Here is a 25922-nt window from a genome sequence, read left to right as displayed (position 1 = left end):
GAAGGACACAGGGCATCCTTAGGAAGGGGCGGCGCAGGTCACGAGGTGGTGAAAACAAACCAGAGTCACCATGCAGCTGTTTGTCTTTAAAATTTATTGGCATGGTTTTCCAGCAGAGCCGTGGCCCAAGACCCTCGACTGTCCCCCTGAGAAGGCGTGTGGCACAGGTGACTCCAGTGGCCTGTGTCCCCAAGGTACTCTGGAGGGTGCACCAGCTACAGGAACCGTATCCCAGCTCCAAACTGCACACCGTCACATATCCTGCAAAAGAGGAAGCGGTCATCGCAACAGCCCTGCTAGGCCTGACCCCAGGTGTGGCTCTCAGCAGCACCCGGGCACCCTGCTTTCCACAGGCCTCCTCCCTGCCCGCCAGCCAAGCCCCCCTCCCCCAAACCCGCCAGGCCCTGCTTCCTCCCTGGCCAGACCCAGAATCAGACTCTGGAGGACGAAGGGAAAGAGGACAGGAACCCTCCACGGCTCTCTCCTTGCCTCCTGACCTTCCCCAGGGGCAACAACAGGGTGAGGTGGGGTGGGAGTGGAGACAGGGCACAGGACCCAGGACAGGCCCAGACCACAAGACCAGATCCCAGGGTCACAGCCTCACAGGTGGAGCTGGGCCTCCTCCTGGACCTGCTCCAACCCAGGATGGGACGGATGCAAAGGGTCACATCATGTGCCATGTCTGTCACGCCGGCCACAAGCTGGCACTCTGCAGGTGATGCTCGCGCTGCTGGTATTAGGAGCGCCACCCTCCTGACCACCAGCAGCAGCCACTAACCAGAAGTCCCTGCGTGAGCAACAGCCAACCCCACCCACAGGCCGGAACGGCAAAGAGCACAGCCGAAACCTGCGCGGCCCTGGAACCGCCTGTCCACGTACGGGCCCGAGAGCCGCGCCGGGCTCCACGCCACCAGTGTAGACGCAGCCCTCGCCAAGGCCACTGCAAAGAGAGTTGCACACAACTAGCGGGCACAAGCCAACCTGGCCTCCTAACCCGGGAGAGGACGGTGTCCAGCACAGGCTCACTCCAGCCACAGACCACTGTGCAGGGGCAGCGCACAGACCACCCAGTCACAAAAAAAAAAACACCCTGAAGGTCACACCAGGCCATGCCCAGCCGCGGCACCCTCAGGATGGCCTCCTGAGCCTGCTCCTCCTGCTTCAGGGCCAGGTGTGGCCACCTCTACCTCTCCCTACTGCCACCACCACTGTCCTGTGCAGCCCCCATAGCCTCTCCTGCCTCCGCCCCGCACACAGCACAGCATCCGGGCCTCGGCAAGGTCACACTGAAGGTGCCCGCCTGCTCCAACCACTGGTGGCTTGTGTCCAATCCCGCCATGTGCCAGGGCATCTTCATTGGCTGCCACTCAAACCCCAGGCGCTGCTCTAGGCTCCAGGAATTCAGCAATGGAAACGAAGTTGAGATCCAGACTCGGAAACCTTGTGAACCCCCGGGGACACGCCCCATGGCTAGGAGGCAGAGGGACATCAAGCTCAGGCTCCTTGGTGTGGCCCCTGCCCCTACTGAACAAGTGCCCATGTCCAGCCACGCCACAAACTGGCACATCTTGGCCCTGCTCTCCAGCCAGAGTCCTCCCTGGCCCACTGTCCTTCAGGAAGGTCCGGATCAGCTCCCGCTGCGCAGGGCCTCTTACTGCCCCTCCACACACCCTGAGAAGGTCTCTTTCCCTATGGCTAGCCATGAACGCGCTCCCAGATGGGTACCTGTGTGTCACCCAGCTCCAGAGACTGTGCTCCAAAGACACCCCTGAGACTGCAGTGCCCCAGGCAGCTCCGGAAACTACAGGTACCCGCAGGCCACCACGCTCACTGTTCCCATCCGCCAGCTGCCCAGGTTTAGAATGACCTCCCGCGGGCAGCACCCGCCCAACCTCACAGGATTCCAATTCGGATAGACAACTTCACCCTGAGCCACAGCGGGGACAGTGGGAAAGGCGACTCAAGGATGCTGGACGGCACTCCCGGCCCATGACAGACACAGCCGCCACCCACCCGGGTCAAGGCTCCCCTGCACTGGCCTACGGACACCGGCGCTGCCGTCTCCTGGGAGCCCACATTTGGAATCAGGCTCTGAAACGTCTTTCTCAGGTTGTTCCAGGGCAAGGGGACTGAGGGCTGCAGGGCCAGCCGCCAAGCCCAGCAGAGCGGATGGTGTGCTCCCAGAGCCGCGGCGGCTGGGGCACGCTGACACCCAGTGGCCTCTGTCGGTACTGCAGGGTGGTGGCTGCCAGAGCTCCCAGACCCTGCTGTCCCCAGGCTCCTGGAGGACCTCCAGGCAGTGCCAGGGCACATCACCATCTGAAATGCGCTCCCCCATATCCCTATTCTGACAGCCTTTGCAGCACCGGGGAAGGAACCTGGCCGTGTGTGCTGGCCACACTCCAGCCTCTTGGCCCTAGTGCCCTGTCACAGCACTTCCAGCACCACCTGCAGAGTGTCACACACAGGGGCTGCTAGTGCAGGGGGGCCGAGGACCCCATCTGCAGTGGGAACAGTCTCTGGAAAGCAGCGTGGACAGGCGAGGGGAACCTGCTCACCGCTGCTGGGGCTCCGCCAGGCTCCAGCCCTTCCCTCGCTCTGCACCGAGTGGCACGTCACAAACAGCAGACAGCGGAACCCGGGGTGACATGGGAGGAAAGGGAAGCACCTCCTGATGGACACAGGGAAGACCTGGCGTGGTGGGCACAGCAGCAGCAGCCACAGGAAGAACCACCACCTTCTCCAGCCACAGCCTCAGTCCAGGGTCCTCTGCACGCACTCACTCTACAAGGGTCCACAATCGTTACTGTCCACTCTCCAGGAGAGACAGACAGGTTAAGTCACTCGCCTCAGGTCACACGGCCATACCAAGGAGCCTGGCCCGGTTGCAGAGCACACATGGGCATAGCCTATGCTATTAAACCCTTTGCAGCTTTAGCTTGTGCTGGAACAGGGAGGTGGGGAGCAGAGAGGCTGGGGCTCCACGGAGCAGCCGAGGCAGTCTGAGGTGCTGGCAGCGCCCCGGACACAGCGCAGAGGCCGAGCCAGCCCTCCAGCGAGGGGAGGCGCTCGCCCTCTCCCACACAGTAGGAACTATCAGGAATGTGGGTGGCAGGTGCTCAACTGCGCCCGAGCATCGAGGCTGGGGAAGAGCTGCTAGTGGGCGGTCCCCACAGCACCATCCCCACGACGCTGCAGGAAGAGCACAGGGGTAAACAGTGCTGCATGTCCCTGCGTCAGGAGGTGGCACTGAGATGACACCGCCGCTCAAGGGTAGCATAAGCAAGACCAAAAATGAAGAGAAAACAATGAAGCCAGAGCCCTGCACGGCCACACCCAAAATAACAGGAACACGCCCAGACGCTGAGGGAGTGCGTGTCCCCAGTTCCTATGCTGAGGTCCCAGCCCACAGTGTGGCCGTGGTTGGAGGAGGGTCCCCTGGTGGGACTCAAGCCCCTTCATGGCTCCAGCGCTCTGGCTGGCTCCCTCCTGATGAGGCTGTGATGGGAAGGCGACCCTCTGCAAGTCAGGGACCCACCCTGCCAGCGCCCCATCTTGGACCTCGGCTCTGCAGCCGTGACATGTCTGCTGTCAAAGCCACCCTGCCTACAGTGTGGCGGTGGCAGCCTGAGCCGCCCAGTGCACACCACTGTGCCAATACTTCTGCATTTCCTGAAACTCCAGTGATGCCAGATGTGGGCCTGACCTCCACAACTGCGTTTTGAGCACATCCGTCCACCTAACAGCCTCTACGTCAGTGGACGCTGCATCCACAGATCCTGCCATCTGCAGCCAAATAACATGAAAAAAAGTTCCTAGAAAGCAGAACATGAATTTCCCACGGCCAAGTCCTATGCTGAACTCCCTTCGAGCCCTGGACTGGGCGCTACATCACCCAGGAGGGCTGGGGCCCCGAAGGCATGCGCACATGCTGCCCAAACACCTGCCTGAACACCGCACAGTGCACACAGGCCAGTCACATGTGGGGTTTGTCTCCACGGGGGTCCTGGAACCAATTTATGGCAGAAACCAAGGGATAACTACTTGGCAATCTTTCCTACAAAAAAGAAGCACCAGAAAAAGGCCAGATGGCACGTCCCTGGACCAGAAGAAGGCCGCAGGACTGTCCTCCTCCAGAGGCCTCAAGCCCCGCCTGCAAAGCCAGAACCAGCAACGCCACCTTGTGTTCAGCAAGCAGAACCAGTAATGCCCGGCCAGAGGAGAGGGCTCCCACTGCCCTGGGCCAACAGGCATGGAGCACCTAAGTGGGGCTGAGCACCTCCAAACTGGAAGAGAGACCAACTGGAGGAAAATCCATGGATTCTTTTATTCTTTGGCTAAGTATTTGATTTCTCCGAAAATCTTTGCTCTTAAAAGATACTGATATGATTAACCACACCCAAAAATACAGACCCCAGAGAGGCACGCGGCTGTGGGCGCCCTGCACGCACCTGTCACCCCGCTGCACTCCCATGGGGATGCAGTAGTTGAGCTCTAGGCGAGCGATGTTGCCGAGCCTGAGGACGAGGCCCGCTCCGTACGACCAGCGGATGCACTCGGCCAGCTTGCGAATGTGGGCTCTGGGACCGTCCCCTGAAAGAGAGAGGACATGTGACAACAGCCTGTATGGGGTCATGTCAGAACTGTCCACAGACAAGTCTTGCTGCTCGCTATCCTCCTCCTCTGCCCTGTGGTCATTTCAAAGCCAGCCATGAGAGCCTGGGCCACCGCTGCTCTAAGTCCCGGAAGCCAGGCTTCTCACTCAGCTTGCCCAGCCCCGGCCCCTGGCCACCTGGGAAGCCCTACTCCAGGCCCCAGCTGAGAGCCGCGTCTCCACAGGACTTTCCAGGTAGGTCCCCTGGATGTATGTGTCTGCTGTGAGCCTGTCCTGGACTGCATTCCCCAGGAACAGGACGGTCCCCGTGCAGCTCTGGGGCCCTGACGTCTGTGCTCACCCGTGCTCTGGACGTGTGTGTTGAAGAATCGAGAACAGAGCTTATTCCTTTGTTAGACAGGATGACTGTATTTCTCGAATGATTTGTTCATTTGATCAACAACTTTTTTCTGGGCACTATATTATGTGTAGTTAGATTTTTACTAAGAAAAGCTGGGTTCCTAAATTTAAATACTATATAATCTAAAAAGAGAGCCACCTATTTGTGTGCTGGGGTCTTGAACTCCGAAACCTCGGTCCCGCGCAGCTCACGGGAGTGCGTCTTACCGTAGTTGAGGTTGCAGAGGTTTCCCGCGTTCAGGAAAAAGTGGGTTCTGAAAAGTTCTCCGAAGCCGCCCTGGCCTGGCCGGAAGGGCAACGGGGTGTACAAGTGCAGGCCGCCAGCCCAGTAGGCCTCTCCTCCCAGGTAGTCCCCTGCGAAGGGCAGAACAGGAGCAGCTGACAAACCAACACTGCACTGCCACGTCACGGGCCGGTGCCGTTCACGCTCGGGTTCCTGGCCACAGCCCCCACTCCTGCTGAGGCCTCTTTTCTCCTGGTTTTACAATTTGATATAACTGGGGGGAGGGGAGCAGTAGAGTTCAAGAAAGAAAGCACTGGGTCATGTTCACCATCTGTGAATGAAGGAACCAGGGAGGGCCTGGGGGCCTCACTGCATACACACCTCCTCCTGGCAATCCAGACACTGCTCACCAACCTTCCTGCCGTTTCTGGAAACAGCTGCAGAGTCTGTCCAAAGGCAAGGAGCCCGTCCCAGGGGACAGGCTGCTAGTCAGCGGTTCAGATCACCTGCACTTTTATTTTTTTTTGGACAAAGGTTACTTTTCCCTAAACCTGACTACTCACTTTTTCCTTATTTCTAAAAACGCTCCTACCCATTACATTTAACATTAAAGCCACCAAAATCCCTCCGACCTTGTTGTCTATACTCTTTTTTTAAAAAATTATTTTTTAGTTGTAGTTGGACACAATACTTTTATTTTATTTTTTTCATGTGGTGCTAAGGATGGAACCCAGGGCCTCACACGTGCTAGGTGAGCACTTTACCGCTGAGCCACAACCCCAGCCCCTGTATTCTTGTTACAAAATACCACTGAAAGTATCTTAGTCCCTCAAATGAGGGACCATGAATAGGTCAACCCAAGGTCGGCACTGCTTATTTGCTGAAGAGCCCTGCATCACTCTGGCCCTTTCAGCACTGAAACCAGAAGGGAAACAGGACCCAGGCGGCAGCAGCCACCCCTTCCTCCCGAGCTGCCTCCCGCTGTTCTCAGGAAGCTTTTCCTGATGAGAAGCAACCCCGGGGCTGGGTGCAGCTGCAGCAGAGCACTGGCCTTGTGCACAGGCCTGGCTCCCACAGCATCACAGGAAAAGGGAAAGGGAAAGAGAAAAGAAATACACTCTGTAGAAAATCCCATGACCATAGAAGAGTAGGAAAAATGGAGATCTTCTCATCCCACACATACAACCAGCTAGTAGCCTGTTGTTTTTTCCTCCAGCAAATAATAACGTATGATTAAATGTAGCTTTACATAACCCATATGAACACACACACACACACACTCAGAGTTCTTAGTGTAGTTTGTTTCCCAGTTTAATGTTCTTTCTCCTAATGTTGATGTTCTTTAAAGATAAGGCTTTTATGCCTGAATTACAACATAAATGGACCAAAACTTCCATTTCTCTCCTAGTGTCAGATGGGGTTCTAATTCCTTCACAGTGGACATTTCCGGCTTTCATTAAAGACCTTCTCCCTTCTGATGGCACCCACCACCCACGCCAACGCAGCTCCTCTACCAGCAGGCTTGGCCTACGTGGAGCACCCATAGGCGCAGTCTGCCTGCTTTCTGCAGGTTCCTGGGGTCCGCACACAATCCCTCGGCTGGTGGCTGCACCGATCCCCACATCTTGTTGTGAAGGCATCACCGACTGCCTGTCCCAGTGCTGATGGGCATCTGGCTATCTAGTTTCCAGTTTGGGGATATCACTGATAGTCTCCAAAAATAAAGACTTTAAGGCTCATGATACATCAAATTGCTTTAGAGAAACACCAAGGTGCTGACATCCTCGCCCCAGAATCCTGCGATCCCTCCGGGACAGGCGGCAGTGGAAGTTACTTTCACTGAGTTACTTTCAATGCCAAGTGGAGCCCGCTAAACTTCCACAGAATCAGCAGGTCACACTTGCTTAGAAAAAGAATAAAATGAATCTCCAAATTGTTCTAAAAATGACACTCTAAAGCCCTCTAAAAACAAGCAAAAAGAGACACTCTACCCTTTAAAAAAATCTCTCTTGCGCAGTCACTGCTTGTGATGGATGAAGGTGGAGCGGGCGTTGTGAAACTAAGATCAGCAGAACATTTCACAATGGGGCAGAAAGTTCACTGGGGGGATGCCAAGCCCTAACGACTCATGGTGATGCCCGACTGCAGCCCAGCGCTGCAGAGGCCTGGGCTCGTGGGGAGATGGGGTGCAGGGAGCCCAGGGAGTTCCAGGGCAGGGACACTCTGACACCAGAGAGCTGGGCACTGGACAGTTTGCATTTATCAAAACCAAAGAATGTGCCATGCCAACAGTGACCCTGACCAGGCACTGTGCTGGTGAAGCCAGCACTGTTCCTGGATTGTAACAAATGACCAGATACAAAGTGCTGTCACAGAGGGGCCCTCTGCTCTTTCAGCTCCATTTTTCTGTCTTAAGACTAAAAAATAAAGCCTGGGTTCCAAACCCAACAGCCCAGGAAACAAAGAATAAATTCTCTTAGTTAAAAACAATTATAGAATGTTAATAAAATGAAATCGGGGCTGGGGCTAGGGCTCAGCCACAGAGCGCCTGCCTAGCATGCATGAAGCACTGGTTTTGATTCTCAGCACCACATAAAAATATAAAGATATTGTGCCCATCTAAAAATAAAAAATAAATATTAAAAAAAGTTGAAATAGACATTCACTAAAAATGATAAAGTAACTCAGCACAAGTGGCCACACCTGTAAACCCAGTTACTGTGAAGTTTGAGGCAGAAGGTTCACAAGTTCAAGGCCAGCCTCAACAACTTATCGAGGCCCATCTCAAAATTTTAAAAAATTGTATTTATTCCCATAAAAATTACTTGTTGCGTTATTTATTATGTGGGGTGGTGAGCAAGACAAGTTAAAAATCAGTGTGTGAACAAAACAAAAAGCACAAAGACACACAGATCTGAACCTAAAAAGATACACCAGCAAGTGCTCAGGTTCTCGCCAGGTGTGAAACGCGGGCCACTTCCCGATGCTTTTTGCTCGACACATTTTCCCATCCGTCTGTAATCCACTCCACTCTCCACGTCTGCTGCCTGGTGAACTCTGGGTCAGGCACTAACTGTACTGTTGAGGAGCAGGACACCCATCACTGACTCTCACACGTGAGCACACGCACACGCACACTTTCAAGGACAAGCGGTGACTGCCTCCTCAACGGGGCACTGCTCTGGGGAAAGACAGACCTTCACTCTGGGGCCCGATGCTGTGCATGCTGAATCCACGGACACTGGTGGGTCCTCCGAGGTAGAACCTAGGGCGAGACAGCACGTGTCAGAGGCCGGCCACTCACGGGGGAAACCAAGATGGGCTGAAAGGGTGGAGCACGTGTCTGGTTGGGGATGCTCCACGCCATCGCCACACCCAGAGCTGGAGAAGGCACTCACAAGACCCAGGAACTCCAAAACTCTAACCTCCCGCCCCAGGCTGAAGCCTCAACAGCTGCTGGAGATGCGCAGGAGACACCCAGGCCTTGGGGGAGAGCCGCAGGGTGCTGGCCCCAGGTCCTCTCCACCCACGTGATGCCCTCGCAGTGGAGCAGAAGGTAAAAAGCAGGACAGTCCAGCCCCGCATCTCAGAAACAGCACTGAAAGGACACAGACTGTGCTTTTCACGTTTTCTATGATGACTTTTAATTAGAAAAAAGGGCTTATGATTTTTAAGTTAATTCTGTCTGTGTTTCAAATTGACTGGAAATCTTCTTTCTTATAAAACCTGAATAAAAGTAAATGATGATTTAAAAATTACTTAGGGGCTGGGATTGTGGCTCAGTGGCAAAGCGCTTGCCTACCATGTGGGAGCCCAGGTAGTTCCAAGGCAGGGGACACTGGGTTCGATTCTCAGCACCATATAAAAATAAATAAAATAAAGGTATTGTGTCCAATTACAACTGAAAATAAAGTTTCTCAGAAATCCTATCCATTCTCTAAGACCAAACCTTTCAAAACCTAACTTTAGATCATGATAACAACTAAAAGCGACTCCAGATAAGAGCAGCAGCAGGTATTCCTCCTGGCAGGGCCACTGCAGCTACTGCCCCAAGCAAACCTCCTCTGAGACCCACAAACATCAATCCCAGAAACAAGCAGCCGGCCCCCTCTTCTGAAAGCACTCAGGCGATCCAGAGAGCACAGAGCACACGTGAAAGGCCCCATGCTCCCGCCCACGGCATCCCCGTCTCCAGGTGGCCACTGTCCAGGTTGGGGCCGACTCCCAGGCCCTGGGCACTATACCCGTCACCTCCTGTGCACCCTGGAGTTCCACCCTACTCAGAAGGGGACCAGCTCAACATACCCCAATTTAAAATCGGGACGTCTACCTCCGGATTTTAATAACCAGCAGCCTTCCCTTAGGTGGCTGTGCTGGCCTCCCACCACTGCCCTGCTGCGGCCTCCCTGAGGCGGCTGTGAACGTCTGACTACAGCAATGCTGGGGTGGCCATCTTTGCACATAAATCTCTGCACACTTACCAAAGTTTCTTTGGTTTTTGGCCATGGTGGGGATGAGACCCAGGGCCTCAGGGCTCGGCATCCTGCCACTGAGCCACGTCCCCAGTCCTTCTTATGTTTTTTAAAACTAGATCCATGATGTGAAAACTGTTAAGTCCCAGAGTTTATAAATTTAGGATTTCTATGCTCCCAAATTACCATCCAAAAAGGCTGAGCCAGCATACATTAAAGCACATTTTAACTAATATAGGTGGAAGACCATTCCGTGCCCCCAATGACAATTTCCAAGCATTAAGAACAATCTCAGGCCCTGCCGGCAGAGGTGGAAACTGCCCTGGGCTCTCTAAACAGCAGAACCTGGCAACATTCTTAACCTGCCTCCAGGCCCACCTCCAGGAAGCTCTTCTCAGAAAGTAAGATGAACAACTTGTTTACAAAGTTACTTGTCACAGTGTTTTCTAGAAAAATCACAAAATTAGAAACAACTGAAATAGCCAATGATACAAGGCAGACTACAATGTTACAATATATCTGAATAACAAAACACTGTCCGCCATTAAAATGCTACTAATTAAGACACTCTTCGTGACCTAGTGAAGGACGACCCTATAATTTCCTCAAAATTTTTTGAAAAGCACTGACACAAAATTTATGTAAAAGTATATTAGCAACTTGATATATGTCATGCATGCACACACACAACAAAGCAGACAAAAGGAATCAGTCTCCAAGGTCGATTCCACTCCCTCTGAGTAGGCCTGGGATTCTTACTCCCTTGAATGTTAAATTTCTACAACAAGCCTGAACCATATTCTTTCACAATTAAAAGGAACATTGCAAAAATTTTGATACAATGAATAACACAAAGCAAAAAAAAAAAGTACCAGGTATAGTGTGCATTTCAAAATTAGCTTAAGAAAAGCAAAGTAGAATTTGGAATTTTGCTCTTCTAATGATAAAACTCTTCTAAAATATCTTGTCAGAAATCAACCAGCTGGGCACCATGGCATAGACTGTAACTCCAGCAACTTGGGAGGCTCAGCAGGAGGATCAGGAGTTGCCTCCCACCTTAGATAGACCCCATCTCAACAAAACAAGCAAGCAAATAAAAACCCCCAAGAAACCAAGCAAAAGACCCAAGGGAAACTCCCGCAAACTCCCCTCCCTGATACTTACCTGTCGGCAATGCTCGATGGCTTCTCACCAATAGGCACCAACATTCCACCCCAGAAAGAGGCTGAGAATACCTGTGGCAACACAGACAGTTACGTCCCCAGTGTCTCCTTCATCCCGCAGACATCAGCAGACGGAAGGCGGGCCCCACCCCAACATGTGGCACAAGGGCTCTGCCCTCAGGTTCCAGGGTGGCAGAGGGAGACTGCCGAGCTGCAGGGTTGCAGAACTCATTCAAGACAACCTCGAATGGCAAATAAAGCCACACTGAAGCCCAGCGGCTCCTTCCACTGACCACCCCCTACTCTAGGATGAGAAGCAAGGCCTGGCAGGACAAGCCCTGGGCTCACAGGTGAGGGAGACCAGCACCTTGGTCAAGCAACCCGGCACCTGGCAGGCCTTTGCCCTGGCCTGGAAATGCAGGAGGATCACCCAGAACCCTGTGAGCACCCAGAACGTAGCAGCAAGTCCAGGCTATGATGCTCCCACAATCATAAGGTAGAGAGATGCACCCCTCCAAGCCGCCCTCAAGGACAGAGCCCCAGAGCTCACAGGTCAGGAGGCAGTCACCTGCCTTCGCTCAGAGACCCAGTCCTCACAGCACACAATCCCCCATCAGACCCACTGGGCTCTGCTCCTCCATGCCACACCCTCGGGCCCCACACGCCAGCTCATCTCCCGTCTCTCTGCCCTGCCAATTCCTAAGTCCTTCAAAGTTGCTCAGGTATTTCTTTTTCAGATAGAGATGAGGACTGGGCAGTGTGGGCAGAGCAGGCCGCAGGGAATGCAGTGGTGCGAAGGCGGAGGCGTGTGTACAACCCCTTCCACCTGCTGTCAGCAAGTCACCTGACCTACGCCACACCTCAGTGCAAATCAGGCTTTGTGTTCCATGACTCTGCCTGGTGGCAGCTAGTGTTAAGTGTTCTGGGCACACGTGAGGTAGCCCAGGAGGCCCTGGGAGACTGGGCAGAGGGGGAAGAGCCATGGAACCCAGGGGATAGCACACCCATGAGGCAGAGCCACCCAAAAGAAGATGAAGGGTAGGAAAAAAAAACACAATAATGAAGTCAAGGACAGCAGCAAAGAGCTCGGTGAACAGGGCCACAGAGACGAGCAGCGGCCTCTGTGGCACTTAGCTGGGATGGCCACAGCAGGGGAAACGCACTGGACCTGAACAGCAGCAGTAGCAGGAGGTCACAGACCACCTGGAGGCAGCGGCTTGGCCATCTTGTGAGCTCACCCTGGCCATCAAGGCTTAGGGCAGGGAGGCTTAGGGCAGGAGAGGCTTAGGGCAGGGGGTGGACGCCACAGATCAGCCCACGCTGCAGACCTGGGGCTCCACTGGCTGCATCAGAATACAGACTCCTCGGGCTGGGGATGCAGCTCAGTGGGTAGTGCCTGCCCTGCATGCCCAAGGCCCTGGGTTCAATCCCAGTATCCCCCCCCAAAAAAAAAAAAAAATTCAGACTCCTCACTTCCTGAGCAATCAGGGTAAACCACCAAACTGGAATAAAGAGAAAAGAAAAAAAGATTCTGGAAGCACCCAGAACCCTGTGATCCGGAAAACACAGTAAAGCATTTTCATGGAAGTGACCTTGTAAGGGAAAGGAGACACTTCCACGTCAGGTCACACTGCCTCTGTGGCCTGAGATGACAAGGACAGGCCCTCTCACAGTCCTCTAGATTAAAATGAGCAGATTGTTTTCTAACGAAGTGACTGTCATTGCTCCTCAGGTGCCTGTGATTCTGGTTAAGGTGCCTGTGATTCTGGTTAAGCACAAAAGATCAGGCTCCAGGTCTCCACCCACGTGCCTTAGTGACGCAGGGACTGAGATTTACCAGGATTCCAAACTACAGGAACAACCCAGGTGGCCGTGTCCTAGCTGGACACTCACCGAATCCAACACGAGCTGCTTATTCAACTGAAGCTCGAAGTCTTCTTTGAGGAAGCTCACGTCCCCGCCAGTATAGCCGGCCAGTTCCTGTGGGGAGAACCCGCAGGCTCACACAGAGGCCACCAGGACAGGGCTCTGCGAGAACTTAACTGCTGTTTGCACTTTTTAGAAGTCAAAAGAAGACTGTCTCCTGGAAGCCGTGTCCTCATGGCTGCAGAGGGTGACACGACACTGAACGCGTGGGAGGCAGACGCACTATGCAGCACACGCTGTAGAACTGGCAGAGGACAGGGCCTGCGGCAGCCCAGCACCAGGAAACGCACTGGGGAAGGCCGGCGCCTTTGCAGTGGGACCCCTGGACCTGAGACTCTGTCTGCAGCTGTCCTCCACGCCCTCCAGCCTCCGGCCCTGCACAACCCCCAGGCCTGCAGCCGCTGCTGGCCCAGCCTGGAGGCCTCGAACGCAGGATGGAGCCCTGCCCTGGATTTTCTTCCCCTCTGGCCTATCATGTAGCACACCAAAGTCCCCGTGGCCCGTCCCCACCCCAGCTTCTGTGAAGACAGAGGAATGGACTGTGGAGAGAGCAGCACCGGGGCCAGGGCCCTGTGAGCAGGGCTGTCACCCTGCAGGCCATTTTGTTTCTGCAGTGCTGGTGGCACCGAGCCCCACCGCAGCCCCACACTCCAGCTGTTAGACTCAAGTGCACCATAAAAGCAGAAGCTGGATATCAGAATGACCACTGTGACCCACTTCCCACGGGTGCTGGCCCTGAGAGGCCACAACAAAAGGACACTACCTGGTTCACCTTCAGCAGGGCACCTCTTCTGGGCAAGATGGAGGAATTCCGAGAGTCGATGACCATGGCGTGCTGGAAGAAATTTGCACCAGGACACTTTTGCCTCGATCAGTTCTCCAGGAGCAAGGAGCCCTGAGCGCTGACCTGCACTGGTGGAGCCGAGCCCTGCACTGCTGACCCGCCCACCCTCCCAGGGCCCCAGGCCTCCACACCAGGGAGCCCAGCAGCACACTGAGTTCAACTGAGTAATAGTAACGCGGAAGCTCCTCTGCTTCCTGGAGTCTCCAAGCCACCTGGTCGCCCCATCCTCTCAAGGAGTCCAGAGCCCTGGCCCAAGTGAACTCAGCCAGCTTTCTCATTCTTTCTAAAAGCTAACATTCCAGCCAGGCGTGTGGCACACACCTGTAATCCCAGTGAATCGGGAAACTGAGACAGGAGGATCGCAAGTTCAAGATCAACCTTACCACCTCAGTAAGAGGCTTTCTCAAAATAAAAACTAAAAAGGGCTGGGGCTGGGGTTGTGGCTCAGGGGTAGAGAGCTTGCCTAGCATGAGTGAAGCACTGGGTTTGATTCTCAGCACCACGTACATATACGAATAAATAAAGTAAAGGTCCATTAACAACTAATTAAAAAAAAAAACCTAAAAAGGGCTGGTAGCTAAGTGGTAGAGCACCCTGGAATCAATCCCCAGTACCAAAATAAATAAATAAATAAATAATCCATAGTGAGCTGTTTTTATTTATTTAATTATTGGTGCCAGGGATTGGCTACCAGTATTACAATTACTAAGCCACATCCCCAGAGCCTCCTCACCTTTTTTTTTTAAACTTTGAGACAGGGTCACACTAAGTTGCTTAGGACCTCACTAAGTTGCTGAGGCTGGCTTTGAACTTGTGGTCCTCCTGCCTCAACCTCCTAAGTCGCTGGGACTGCAGCCATGCACCACTGGAACCAGTTTATTTTAATTTTTTGTATTGGTGTTTGAACCTAGGGGTGCTTTAGCAATGAGCCACATCCCCAGTCCTTTGTATTTTTAATCTGAGATAGTCTCACCAAGTTGTTCAGGGCCTCACTAAGTATCCCAGGCAGGCTTTGAACTCCCATCCTCCTGCCTCAGCCCCTCAAGTTGCTAGGGTTACAGGTGTGGCCTGTAACTGCATGTGGCCACACCTAGCTCTTAGTCACGCCTTCTCCACGGTTACTTAGAGAAACAACAGGAGGAGGGGATCTCCAGCTCACAGGAAGCCAAGACCCACCTCTCGGCCTCCAGACCTCCGCAGCACTTCTCTGTGGGCCCCAACACTGATTCTCAAAATACAGCTGTCAACACATCACACACTCCAAGAGAAAAGTCCTTACTGAAAGGGACGACTTCAGCGAATGCCCACTTTCTTTCCGCACCGCGAAAGACGCCGTCCTGGAGAGGCAGCCAAGCTCCCGCCACACGCCCTCCCACTTGACGGTGTGGCTGGTCTTCCATATGGGAAACTGCAACACAGGGGAGAGGACTCATCCTTCTACGCGGCTCGCACACAGGAAAGTCGTGCAAACCAACTTCTGCAATGGGGCATCTCCAAGTCATTAAAAACCATCTTCAAAGGGACGGAGGGAGAAAGGGAAAAGAGGAAGCGGGCGCAAGCTGGGATCTGAACGGAAGGTCCAGGTGCGGGACAGGGCCGCGGTCTAGTCTTTGAATCGGCAGGTGCAGCAGTTTCCCCAACTCTTCGCAGAGGGAACACCACACAGGTATGACATGTACCAACCCTGGTGACCACGCATCCAGTATCAACCACAGAGGAACAGGAGACCAAGTCAGAACGAGCTGAGAGCATCCTTCCTGCAGTCAGAGGCCTGAAGCCCGTGAACCCTGGGCTCCAGGCAAAGGACACCTGCCTCTCAGCCTGACACTGTCCCCAAAGCCATGGAAGAATGCAGTCCCAGATTTCTGTGTCAGAAATGCCCAGCTCTCTGAACAGTGACCAATGTTGCCCGGTGGTTTTGGGAAGTTTGATGGTGACGTAACTCTTGCAAGGAAGCCATGTAACCCCAAGCTTCCCAGAGGGCATTCCCTGAAGCCCTTCCCTGCAGGACAACCCAAGGGCACCCAGGGTGGGGCACAACAGCGCAAGCCCAGAACACCCCTCCAGCATGCAGGGGTGGGGCATCCACCTCTGCACCCACGAGGCACCGTGCAGACTGGGGAGTCAGGGGCTGACGGGAGGAGCAGCCCCTGGGGCCCTAGGACGGGTGCCTTCCCAGATGCCTGTGGGAGCTACCTAAATCGCCCCCTTGTTCCTCGTAAGAGAGCTCTTGAGAAGAAAGGCACTGTCACTCAGAGACCTACTTGATGCCCCTCATGCACTGTCAGAGCTCACGGGGCCAGCAGCAAGCCCCACTCCATGTGGCCCAAGGACACCACAGTGGGCATGACCCAGTCCTTCCCTCCAGGAGCTCAGCTCCTCCGACTTCAGAGCCACCAGCTCCAGCCTCAGGCCTCTTCCTACTCAGAACAGCGCCCTGGCTTTCCTAGCATCGGTTCTCCAACAAGGCTCAGGAAAGAGAGATGAAGGAGGGAGGCTGGGAGAAGGTAAGGAAGCTCCAGGTGCCTAACCACTGCTGGCTCCCTCAGGTGACCTGATGGGGGACCAGGGCTGCAGAGAAGAGCATATGCCCCAGAGCGTCCCCATGAGAGCCCACATTAGGGCACACCGGGACTGCATCAGAGCAGGATCCTGAGCGCTGCTCCCTTCCACACCAGAACAGGGAGCAGCAGCACGATGCTCTCTGGGGCCGTCTACACCCTGCACCTGCGCGCACCTGCTGCAAGCTGCAACTTGCACGACCTCCGCCTGCTACACTTAGAGGCAGGGCATCCAGCGCCTCAGGGCCCACTACTGTCATGCTGTTAGGAGCTGCACCTGCTGGCCCTGTGACCCTCACAGCAGCACTGAGGGACTGCACTACCCTGATACTCATCAAAGACAGAAACTCTGTTCAAGGACAAACCACCATCAGGGACAGAGGAAGTCAAGCCCATGCAGTCTGCCTCCCCAGTTTCAGCAGTTTTGGAGAGTCCAAGCCAAAAACTTCCTGGCCCATTCCCAGAGATTCTGGTAGGGCAGTTCCCGGGGGCCTGGGAGTGTGCATTTCCAAGGAGCCCCCAGGTGAGGACGAGGGTGCAGAGGAGAGACCTACTCTAGGAAAACTGCTTGTGCTCAAGGCTCTTCTCCCCTAACTAGGGCCTGGAAAGGAGGAGACGCGTAAGGAGAAGTGGAGGATGCAGGGGAAAGAGCAGTTCCTCTTAAAGTCAACACACGGGCCGATGACGCCAGTTCCATCTGTCGCCTAGTCGCATGGTTTCAGACACACTGTAAGTGTGAAACAGTAACAGAACCTTGCAGTGAAGCACAGTGACTCTGCTATCAGACACTGCTGCTCCCAACAAGCACAGGAAAGAACAACCAGGGCCACGGGCAGCAGGGCGCACAGAAGGCATTTGATCAGGTGGACAAGGGCCACCCTGTGTTCCCTGGCCGCCTGCACCAGCTGGGTCACAGGCGCCCAGCCAAGAAGCAGCTGGGTGGGCGGAGTCTATGCCCTCCTGCCCAGCTCTGGCTATCCTTGGCAATCAGTGAAAATGGCTGACACCGCATTTCAAATGCACACACACACACGTGACACCTGGGGGTACTTACACTGTACTCTGTGGACACTCCTCTGTCTGTCTCCCGAAGTGAGCTCCACGGGAACTGCCCGGTAACTTTATATAAGTTTACAGAGAAACTAGGAGGCAATGGGATAGAGCTTTAGCTGCTGAGCCAGTGGCCTGCGGCGCACATCTCACTCAACAGGCTTGGCTACCCTGCGGCTGTCCCCAGCAACTCCACTGCAGAAGCAGGAGCTGAACATGTCAGCTGCTCCGCACACGCGACTCTCTAATCTCACACCAGGCCACCACAGTCAGGGACCAGGTTGGCTTCCTACTTTCTCTCGAAGTTTCCAGGCTGTGGTTTGAAGAAGGACAGGCCGTAGGAAGTTTCCTTTGTTCCATAAGAAAACTGAAAAGTCACTTTTTCTGCTCGTCCTAGGAGATTAGGGAGTTTGAGGCCGAGCACCTAGAAGGAAAAGAAAAAAAAGCAGCAAGGATGTCACTGTTCCCAAAGACCAAGATGGGTGCAGGACGGTCCCGAGAACACAACCAGAGTCTGCCGCATGGGGCCTGCACTGGTGGTCACCGCACGCTTCACGACACGGCCCTGCTGGGCACGCCTTGTGAGGCACAAGCGGACCTGCCCACTACGCGACTCAAGGACACAAGCGCTACAGATCTGAGTCTTGATGCTGAACTAGGAACTCGGAATCTGAACCCTCTCCACAGCATTCCTAATCACTGGCGGTAACACTGTCACCCAGCCACTCAGAACACCATCTAATGGACCAGGAGGTTGAAACCAAGCTGCGGATAAACAGACTGGGGGACAAGACACGAGCAGCGGGTGGGAAGCTGCCATCAGCTGCCAGAGGCGGCCACAGGTAAAAAGCTCCTACCTCAAAATCCCAGGGCGAGAAGGGAAAGGCGCGCGTGGCCCACGTACCATGCTGCCCTCGTTGTTCCCCACCATGGTGTTGTAGCTGCCCGTCAACCTCCTCAGCTCAGTCACTTCAAAGGTGACGTCTAACCCATTGGGCAGTGCATCATCACCTAAGGAAGCCAAGACATTAAGCAAGAGACAGTTGGAAGCTGTGCTTTCATTTTGGGTCTTATTGCTGAACAAACCGGGATCTGTGGCTCATTTATAAATAATCTCCTCCGGAAAACATGCCGTCCACCTGCAGTAAGGCACGCCCACACAGAGCCAGGACACCCCAGGCCAAAAACCCGTCCATAGCAGGGCACCCCAAACAGCAACATCTGCTGCAAGGAGGCATCACTGTAAGTAGTCCTACCTGCTCAACAAACCATATTTGTAACAAAATATGTTCCCCTATCAGGGAGGTCCTTGAAAATATTCCGGAGTCCCAATTCAAATGACATTAAAACATGTGACAACAACAATTCACGGAACAATGAGGACTTTTAGTATACACAAAAAGAAACAAGATATTGTTTATCAGATTATTAAACAACAGGGGTAGTTCTGTCCTCCATCCAACAGGGTATGAGCTGCCCGTAACCTCGGGGCAAAGACCTCCTGGCCCACCAAGGACGGGTGGCATGTGCAGAGGGAGGCGTGTCAGGGGGGCTGCGCTATGTGGGGATGTGGCCTCTCCTGCTCTCAAAGAGCAGGTGTTCACTCTCCTGGACACCTGGCTGCCATGGAGACATCCAGATGCTCAGATGTCAGCAGGTCCAGGGTGGAGCCTTGTGGTCATTTTGGTTTTTGTTAACAGACTTTATTTTTAGAGTACTGTTGGTGTTAGAAAGCACAGCGTTCCCACGTGCCCTGTCCTGCCCCTCACACTTCTCCCTCATGTTCACATGGTGCATCTGCCACCACTGACAACCAGTCATTGTCATTATCAAGCCAGTCTAGGGTCACCCCTGGTGTTGGACACCATGGGTCTGGACAAAGGGATAAGGACATGTCTGCATAGTATCACACACAGTGGTTCTGCTGCCCTAAGCCACTCTCAATTCCCAAGTCACCCCAGTATGCAGCCAGGGCCAGAACCGACAACAGGAGGGCCCAGCCAGGCGCAAGGCCAGGCCAAGACCAGAGAGGGGCGAGAGCCACAACCAAAGGCCAAAGTCCCTGCTACCGAGAAGAGCACCTCCAGGTGGGCCCAGGCCTTGGGCGCCGGAATTCCATGACTCGCCTGGTGGACCTGGGCAAGCCACCTGAGCTGCTCAGAGCCCTGGCTTCACCAGCTGAAGTGCTTACAACAGCAGCAGCACGACACCTCGCAGGCTCTTGACCCCTGAACTGGATAGAGCATGAGAACACCTGCCACAGGGTCTTCCGGGCACCACCCTCTGGCAACACCCAGGTGCGTGGAGTTCACTTTGCCTTGACTGGTCCAGGACTCCCCAACTTTACCAGGCCTCAGAGCAACACGCCACAGAAGGCAGCCCCCGGCCTCCGCGCAGCTTCTGCCGCCATCCACCTGCGTTTCCACGGAGCAGCCAGGTGACAGCGCCACTGCTGGTCTGGGCCACGCAGAGAGCCACTGTTGCAATCACAGCAAAGCCTCACCTTTCACCTCCCTGCCCCCTCACATATGGACACGTGGGACTCAGCCCTGGCCAGTGACATGTGAGGAGAGTGCAGAGCCCAGCACTTGGGACGGGTATGCATCTACACGTGTACGCTCTGTGTGTTTGTGTGTGTGTGTGTGTGTGTGTTGTGGTACCAGGGATCAGGCCCAAGGCCTCACTTATGCTAAGTGCTCTATCCCTCTATTTTTACTCTGAGACAGGTTCCCTCGAGGTTGCCCAGGCTAGGCTTGAACTAGGGATCCTCCTGCCTCAGGCTGCTGGAATTACAGGTGTAAGGAACCCCACCCCGCCACCCTCACACCTTCATGGGCCTGGTTCACAGCAGAGCTCCTGGTACAAGAGTAAATACTGACTCAGCTGAGATCTGTCCACAGCCACCGAGCACGCCAGGGATGAGCAAAGCCAAAGCACAGACCAGACTCCCCCTGTTCAGAGCACCCACTCAGCGGGGCTCCACCAAGAGCTCCTTCAGCAGCTCTGAGCTGCCCGTGTTGAGAGGGGCCTGGCTCCCGCCTCCAGTACCCTCCCCAGAGCCTGAGTAGCCGGGCTGAGACAACAATGTCCTCTGAGCTCACTACTCCTCCCACCCTAGACACAAAAAACAGCTTCTTCCCTGGGCTGCAGATGCCCAAGACCTAGCTCAGAAGCCTTCAGACCACCCTGTACACAGCCACACAGCTGCCCCTTGACCCTGGAGGATGGATGGAAGGGACTCACAAAAACACACCCACAGTGCGCACCTTGACAGGTGTCGATCAAGACATCCACTTGTCTAAAGATCCCCAGACGAAGCAACTTCTCGCGGGCTTCGTGAGACTTCCTCATCACCTGTGAGAGGGAAGACAGCAGGTACAGGAACACACGTGGCCCCAGAGCAGGCTGCACTGCCCCTGGGCAGCGAGAGCAGACAATCACCAAGGCCAGACACAGGAAGCAGCGGTGTGGTGACAAACCCTGTTCCCAGTGCCAGCCAAGTGGGGGACGTGGCTCCAGGGGACACACACACAGGCCCTAAGTGCAATCCCTGACTGTGCGGAAAATAAATGAAAAATAAGTTAAAAAGCGCAGGCCAGGCCGGGGGCATGGCTCACACAGGAGAAAGCCTCGGGTGGGAGAGCGGAGGCCCACAGGCAGCACAGGCCTCACAGGGGACGGCATGCGAGTGTGCACTGTGGGGACGTCTGGTGACAGGGACATCTGTTGCCTGTGTGTGTGCAGGCCTGTCTGGGGGTTTCAGGTGGAAACCATCTCTAGCCACCACCCAACGCCTCTTCTCCTCGCTGTCAACAGCAGTCCCCCCCATGTCAGGAGCCATGCTGACTGGAGGACAAGCAAGGGGCAGCCAGGACAGGACTGTGTGACAGGCAGATGTGGCTCTCCCCTGCAGGGGGATCAGGGTCCTGCAGGAGGAGCTGGGCCGGGGCGCCTGGAGTCCTGCGAGCAGGGGGATGGCGGCAACAGGGCAGCAGGAGGCCCCTGCAGCAGACTGGGAGCTGGGGCGGCACTGACCCAGCCCAGGCAGCGGGCAGGTCGGCAGGGGGCAGTCATCTCACAGGTGAGGCTGAGGCCACGGACACTGACTGAATGGAGGAAACTGAGATTTCCAGCTCAGGCTTAGCATTTGGCTAGAGATCAGCGCCCTTGGAGAAGTCACAGAGATGAGGAACAGCAGGGCAGGGCTGGCAAGACTATGACTCCGGATGTGCCCTATAGCGGGATGTCTGTGGCCAGACACAGGCAGGGTCCAGGAGGCCGGTGCACAGCCAGGCTGAGCTGAGCTGACCACCTCGGTGCTTGGCTGGAACCAGGGCTGTGGATGCGCTTAGAGGTGACACCAGGCTGAAGGGTGGTGGCAGGGAAAGAGGCTGACACAGACCTTACAGTGACCATGACAAGATGGCAGGCACCCAGGAAGGGACGCCCAGGGAAGAGAGCGGAGATAAGGTGGAGATGTGTTCAGGAGGAAAGCAGGAAGTGCGTGCCACAGAGTGACAGGGACATGTAATACAGGAAGGCCCTCCTAAACCAACACAGCCTCAGAGCCCGTGGAGAAGAAAGACCTGCAGGCAGCTCCCAGCAGAAACCGGGCCAACAACAGGGCAAAGTGACCTCACGCCTCATTAAAAAAAAGCAAATCAGAACGATGACAAGGCATCGTTTCACCTAACAGACTGGCAAGAACTTAGGTGAGACAACACTCAGTGGTGGACTCCGACCCTCCTTGTGCTGCGGGAGTGCGGATGGCCAGGCGTTGGTGGCGGTGCTAAGTGGCAGCGCACGCTCCCTTGGACCTGGCAGCACCGGGTTTTGAGAACTCTAACCTGCAGATGCATCCTCGCTTGCAAGACAGGAACGAGATGCTCAACACAGGTGCCGTGAGAGCAGAACCACTCATCTAAACGGCCATCAGTGGGGACACAAGTCCCTTCAATGAAGCACCACAGCACCCACAGCCTGGCACAAGCTGGTCATAGTTGCCGATGACAAGGACAGTGCAGGAAACTAGAGAACGGAGCTAGTGTAAGAAGGTTGTGTGTGTTTATCCACACACAGGCTGGGAGGACACGGGAGCCTCAGCCACATCACCTCTGAGAACCGGCTGGGAGTGGCAGGAAAGGGCATGTTCACTCCAGTGCCTCTGCGCTGTCCATTCTTCACACCTTTTAAATTTAACTGGGTTTATATATCGTGTTACCTTAGTCTGTTAAAAATGTAAACTTCATTTTTTGGGAGTGGAAATGGTCCACAGTGTCAAATGCCACTCAAAGGTTGATAAGGAGGAGACAGGAAGAAGCAGCTGGATCAGACCATGAGGACAGGTGACCTCTGCCCAGGTCTGATCAGTGCGATCCCACGCACAGATTCACAGGAGGAAGCCACAGGTGAGCAGAAAGAGGGTGCAGTGCAGGAGAGAGACGGCTCCACAGAGACCTCCCCAGGACCCAGGGAATGGCCGGCCAGGATGCGCAGCTGGCACCAGAGCACTCAGCCCAGAGCTGGGAGGGGTGGCTCCAATTCCACAGGCTCCTCAGGTGGGAAAGTCATGAAACACAGACAGATGGCCACAGACAGACAGACAGACAGACAGACACCTTTTCCAGAATGAGAGGAGGTAGGACATGCACAGACATGGGGAGCTGTGGGGGGCACCCGAACCCAGGCCCCTCTGGGTGGGTGGCAGCCTTCAGCAGGGGGCTGTGGTGGGGTGCTCCAAGCTGTGAGGTGCCAGGGAATCACAAGTTCCTCAGACAGGACCCAAAAGAATGCCAAGGAAAGATGCCACTCACCTCAATGAGGTTTCTAGCCTTAAAAACATCTCCAATTTCACACATGATGATGTCATCCCTAGTCCTTCCAAGGCCATCAAAGTGAACATGCTGAACTACCACCTAAACATGAAGGACAGAAGACAAGTGACTACTCATCAAGGCTAAAGACAAGCATCAGAAACCAACTTCAAGGTGTTCCTCAAGTTCAACAACCCACATTTCTCACTCCTGGATTTTAATCTTATTTCTGACACTTTGTCAAAGATCCTCCCACTCAGGCTTAACCTCTGCCAGGTCTGGACTTCCTGCAGAGATCTGGTGTCTTCAGCCCAAGGACCCAGGACCCCCTCAGCCTACACACAGGTAGGCACAGGCAGGCACAGGATGGCCCGAGGCCCCAGCCCTCCCCAGCACACTCCTGAGCACTGGGACCCCGACTTAAAAACTGTGTGGGTCATGTTCAGACCTCATACAGCATGACCAGAAGGCCCTTCCCATCCTCTCTGGGAAGAGCCAGAAAGGCAGGCTCAAGCTTCTAAATACTTTTGGTTTCTTTAATAGAACACAAAAACGTGTTTGCCTAGACTGCCCACATAAACAACAGCAAAAGAAAAGGACTCCTCTACAACTGGCAACTATTTTCCTGGAGTCAGCAGTCTTTCTTGTTGTAGTAGGTTGCAGGTTAACTCTGCCCACCTCCCCCCAGCAGTGTACGGAAGTGAACATTCCAGTAATAATGACATTGAGATCTAACTATAAACTCACGTCTTTGTTTTCCAATATTTCCTGTTTAGCTTCAGGTTCAACTTCAACAAATTCAGCTTCTTCACCTAATGCTCCAAAATCAGGCCCATTTGACGGAAGAGGTTCTAAACTCTGAAGGCGGGGAGGAACCACAAATAATCAATGACCTGTTTCACTAATGGAGATCCATACATTCATCAATAGGATTCTCACGATCCTGCTATGTGACAGGCACTTCCAAGACCTTCACCCTCACAGTATTTCCATTGCAGGGTCTGGAAGAAAAGGCATGGAGTATAAATGTTTGCTAAAATGAATTTAAATAAACGTTGGGATCTGGTCTCCAGCCTTTAAGTCAAGCGAGCTATCAGCCAACCCATTTTTTCATGAGCCCCAAATGCCAGACACTAGGCAAGGCAGTGGTGAAAGGATATAAAATAAATGCAATGACTTAGGAAGCATCTTGAAAGTGGCACAGACTAGTATCAAATGGAAAAGCCTGTACCATAGCAGATATTAGTGATAATTGTTGTTTTGCAAAGCTTTTGCTTCACATAAGCATGCAAATACTATGCCAAATATTTTCTGAGTCCTGTTCAAATATGAGAAAAATACTGAATTAAAAGAACTGAAGACACTTTTTGTCAATAAATTAATCAACAGAGCAGCAATTTTCACATCAAAACAGTTCCTTAAAAGCCAAGTTTGTTTTTGGCCAAGGACACAGTAGGCCATTGGTAAATACTAGTTGAATAAATGAATGAAGGCTTACACGACTCAAGATGCTATGACCCAAGCCAAATATGCTGCCGTTCCTATTCCTAGAATCTAATAAGATAAAAAGCAAATGGGACTAAAGTACCACCTCCTTGCCTTTCCCTCCTCGAGGGGGAAAGGCAAGGAGGTGGTAGTACAGCCAAATGAGAGGGAGAAAAGAGTCAGCTTGAACTGAGATCTAAAGATGGAGATAGTTTGCTAGGTAAAGCTGGGTTTGGAAGTGATTGGCAGAAGGGGGACTAAATGGAGGACCACAGTCCAAAGAACATGTCAGAGGCAATGCTATTTGGTTTGAGTGAAAAACATGTGAAGGGAGTTAACTCCAATTCTGGAAGCCAGGCTGAGCGTCCATACTAAATTCTTTTGGATGTTAACTGGGAACCATTGAAAACTTCTGAGTTAGGCTCACGAAACAATCCATACTGTAGCAGAAAACTAGTGTCGGGTCCAGACTCCAGAAGTCTTGAATTTTGGGACATTTTGTAGCTCCGTGTGACCTTGGACCAATTACTCATTATCGGGCCTTCGGTTAAGATTTTTAAAAGGAGAGCAGTTTGGCCAGCAGTTATCATGCTCCAAGCACCCGATAAGGAACTGTCCACTAAAACCGGGGAAGCCAGTGGCTTGGGCTGAGCTCCTGCACCAGCCGAAGAGAGGACACCACCACGGGTCCCCGGACGGGCGGACGGACGGACTGCTGTGACTGGCTCGGGAGGGAAGCCTCCCCTGCTTTGGCCTTCGCGAGCAGAGTCACTCGGGGTCGCCGGCCACTTTCTCTCCTCCGTCCATTTGCGGCCCCTCCGCCCTCCCGTCTCTGAGGCCAAACTCCTCTGCTCGGCAGGCCAAGAACCGCAGGCGGCAGCGACGGAGCGGGCGGGCCGCCTTCCCGCGGACTTCACGCGCTGTCCCCGTGGCCACGACGGCCCGGAGCGCGGGGAGCTGAGGTCACCGCGGCAAGTGCCGGAGTCCCGCTGAGTGACCTTGAGCAAGTCACGACCCTCCCCCAGCGTCGGCCTCCCGCTGCGACGTCCGCGGGACCCGCTGTCCGAGGTGACCTGCCCGCGGCCGGCCCCCACCCTCGGCGCGCGCTCTCTGGGGACCCCGGACAGCCCCGGCAGCGTCCCCCCGCGGTGCCCGCCCGCCCGTCCGGTCCCCTAGGACTCGGGCCACTTACCCGGGCGTGCACCGTCCCCATGGCTCCCTCTCCAGCCGCCGCCTTGCGGACCTGCCCGGGCCAGACCAACGCTCGGCTGGTGAGTGCACGGGGCGCGTCCGCGGTGCCGAGCTGCCCGTCAGCGCAGTTCCCTCAAGCCCCCGGAAGCGGCGCGCTGGGGGCGGCCATGATGCCCCGGC

At 54.4% G+C, this 25922-nt stretch overlaps 1 protein-coding gene across 1 annotated transcript; it reads right to left on the bottom strand.

Moving 5' to 3' along the window:
* Nucleotides 1-77: 77 nt before the first annotated feature.
* Samm50 (SAMM50 sorting and assembly machinery component) lies at nucleotides 78-25922 on the bottom strand. Its single transcript, XM_076855457.1, has 15 exons — nucleotides 25744-25922; nucleotides 23814-23924; nucleotides 23067-23168; nucleotides 20520-20607; nucleotides 18158-18264; nucleotides 17547-17677; nucleotides 17258-17345; nucleotides 14922-15050; nucleotides 13562-13633; nucleotides 12766-12852; nucleotides 10874-10944; nucleotides 8435-8502; nucleotides 5222-5368; nucleotides 4452-4593; nucleotides 78-261 (listed from the first exon to the last, which is right to left on the bottom strand). Exons 1-15 carry the CDS (start codon nucleotides 25762-25764, stop codon nucleotides 216-218), a joined length of 1410 nt encoding a protein of 469 aa, XP_076711572.1. The 5' UTR covers nucleotides 25765-25922; the 3' UTR covers nucleotides 78-215.

The sequence above is a fragment of the Callospermophilus lateralis genome, chromosome 4 (assembly GCF_048772815.1).
Source record: "Callospermophilus lateralis isolate mCalLat2 chromosome 4, mCalLat2.hap1, whole genome shotgun sequence".
Classification (NCBI taxonomy): domain Eukaryota; kingdom Metazoa; phylum Chordata; class Mammalia; order Rodentia; family Sciuridae; genus Callospermophilus; species Callospermophilus lateralis.
The sequence above is the reverse complement of the archived record's forward strand: the minus strand, read 5'-3'. Positions and strand labels throughout refer to the sequence as shown.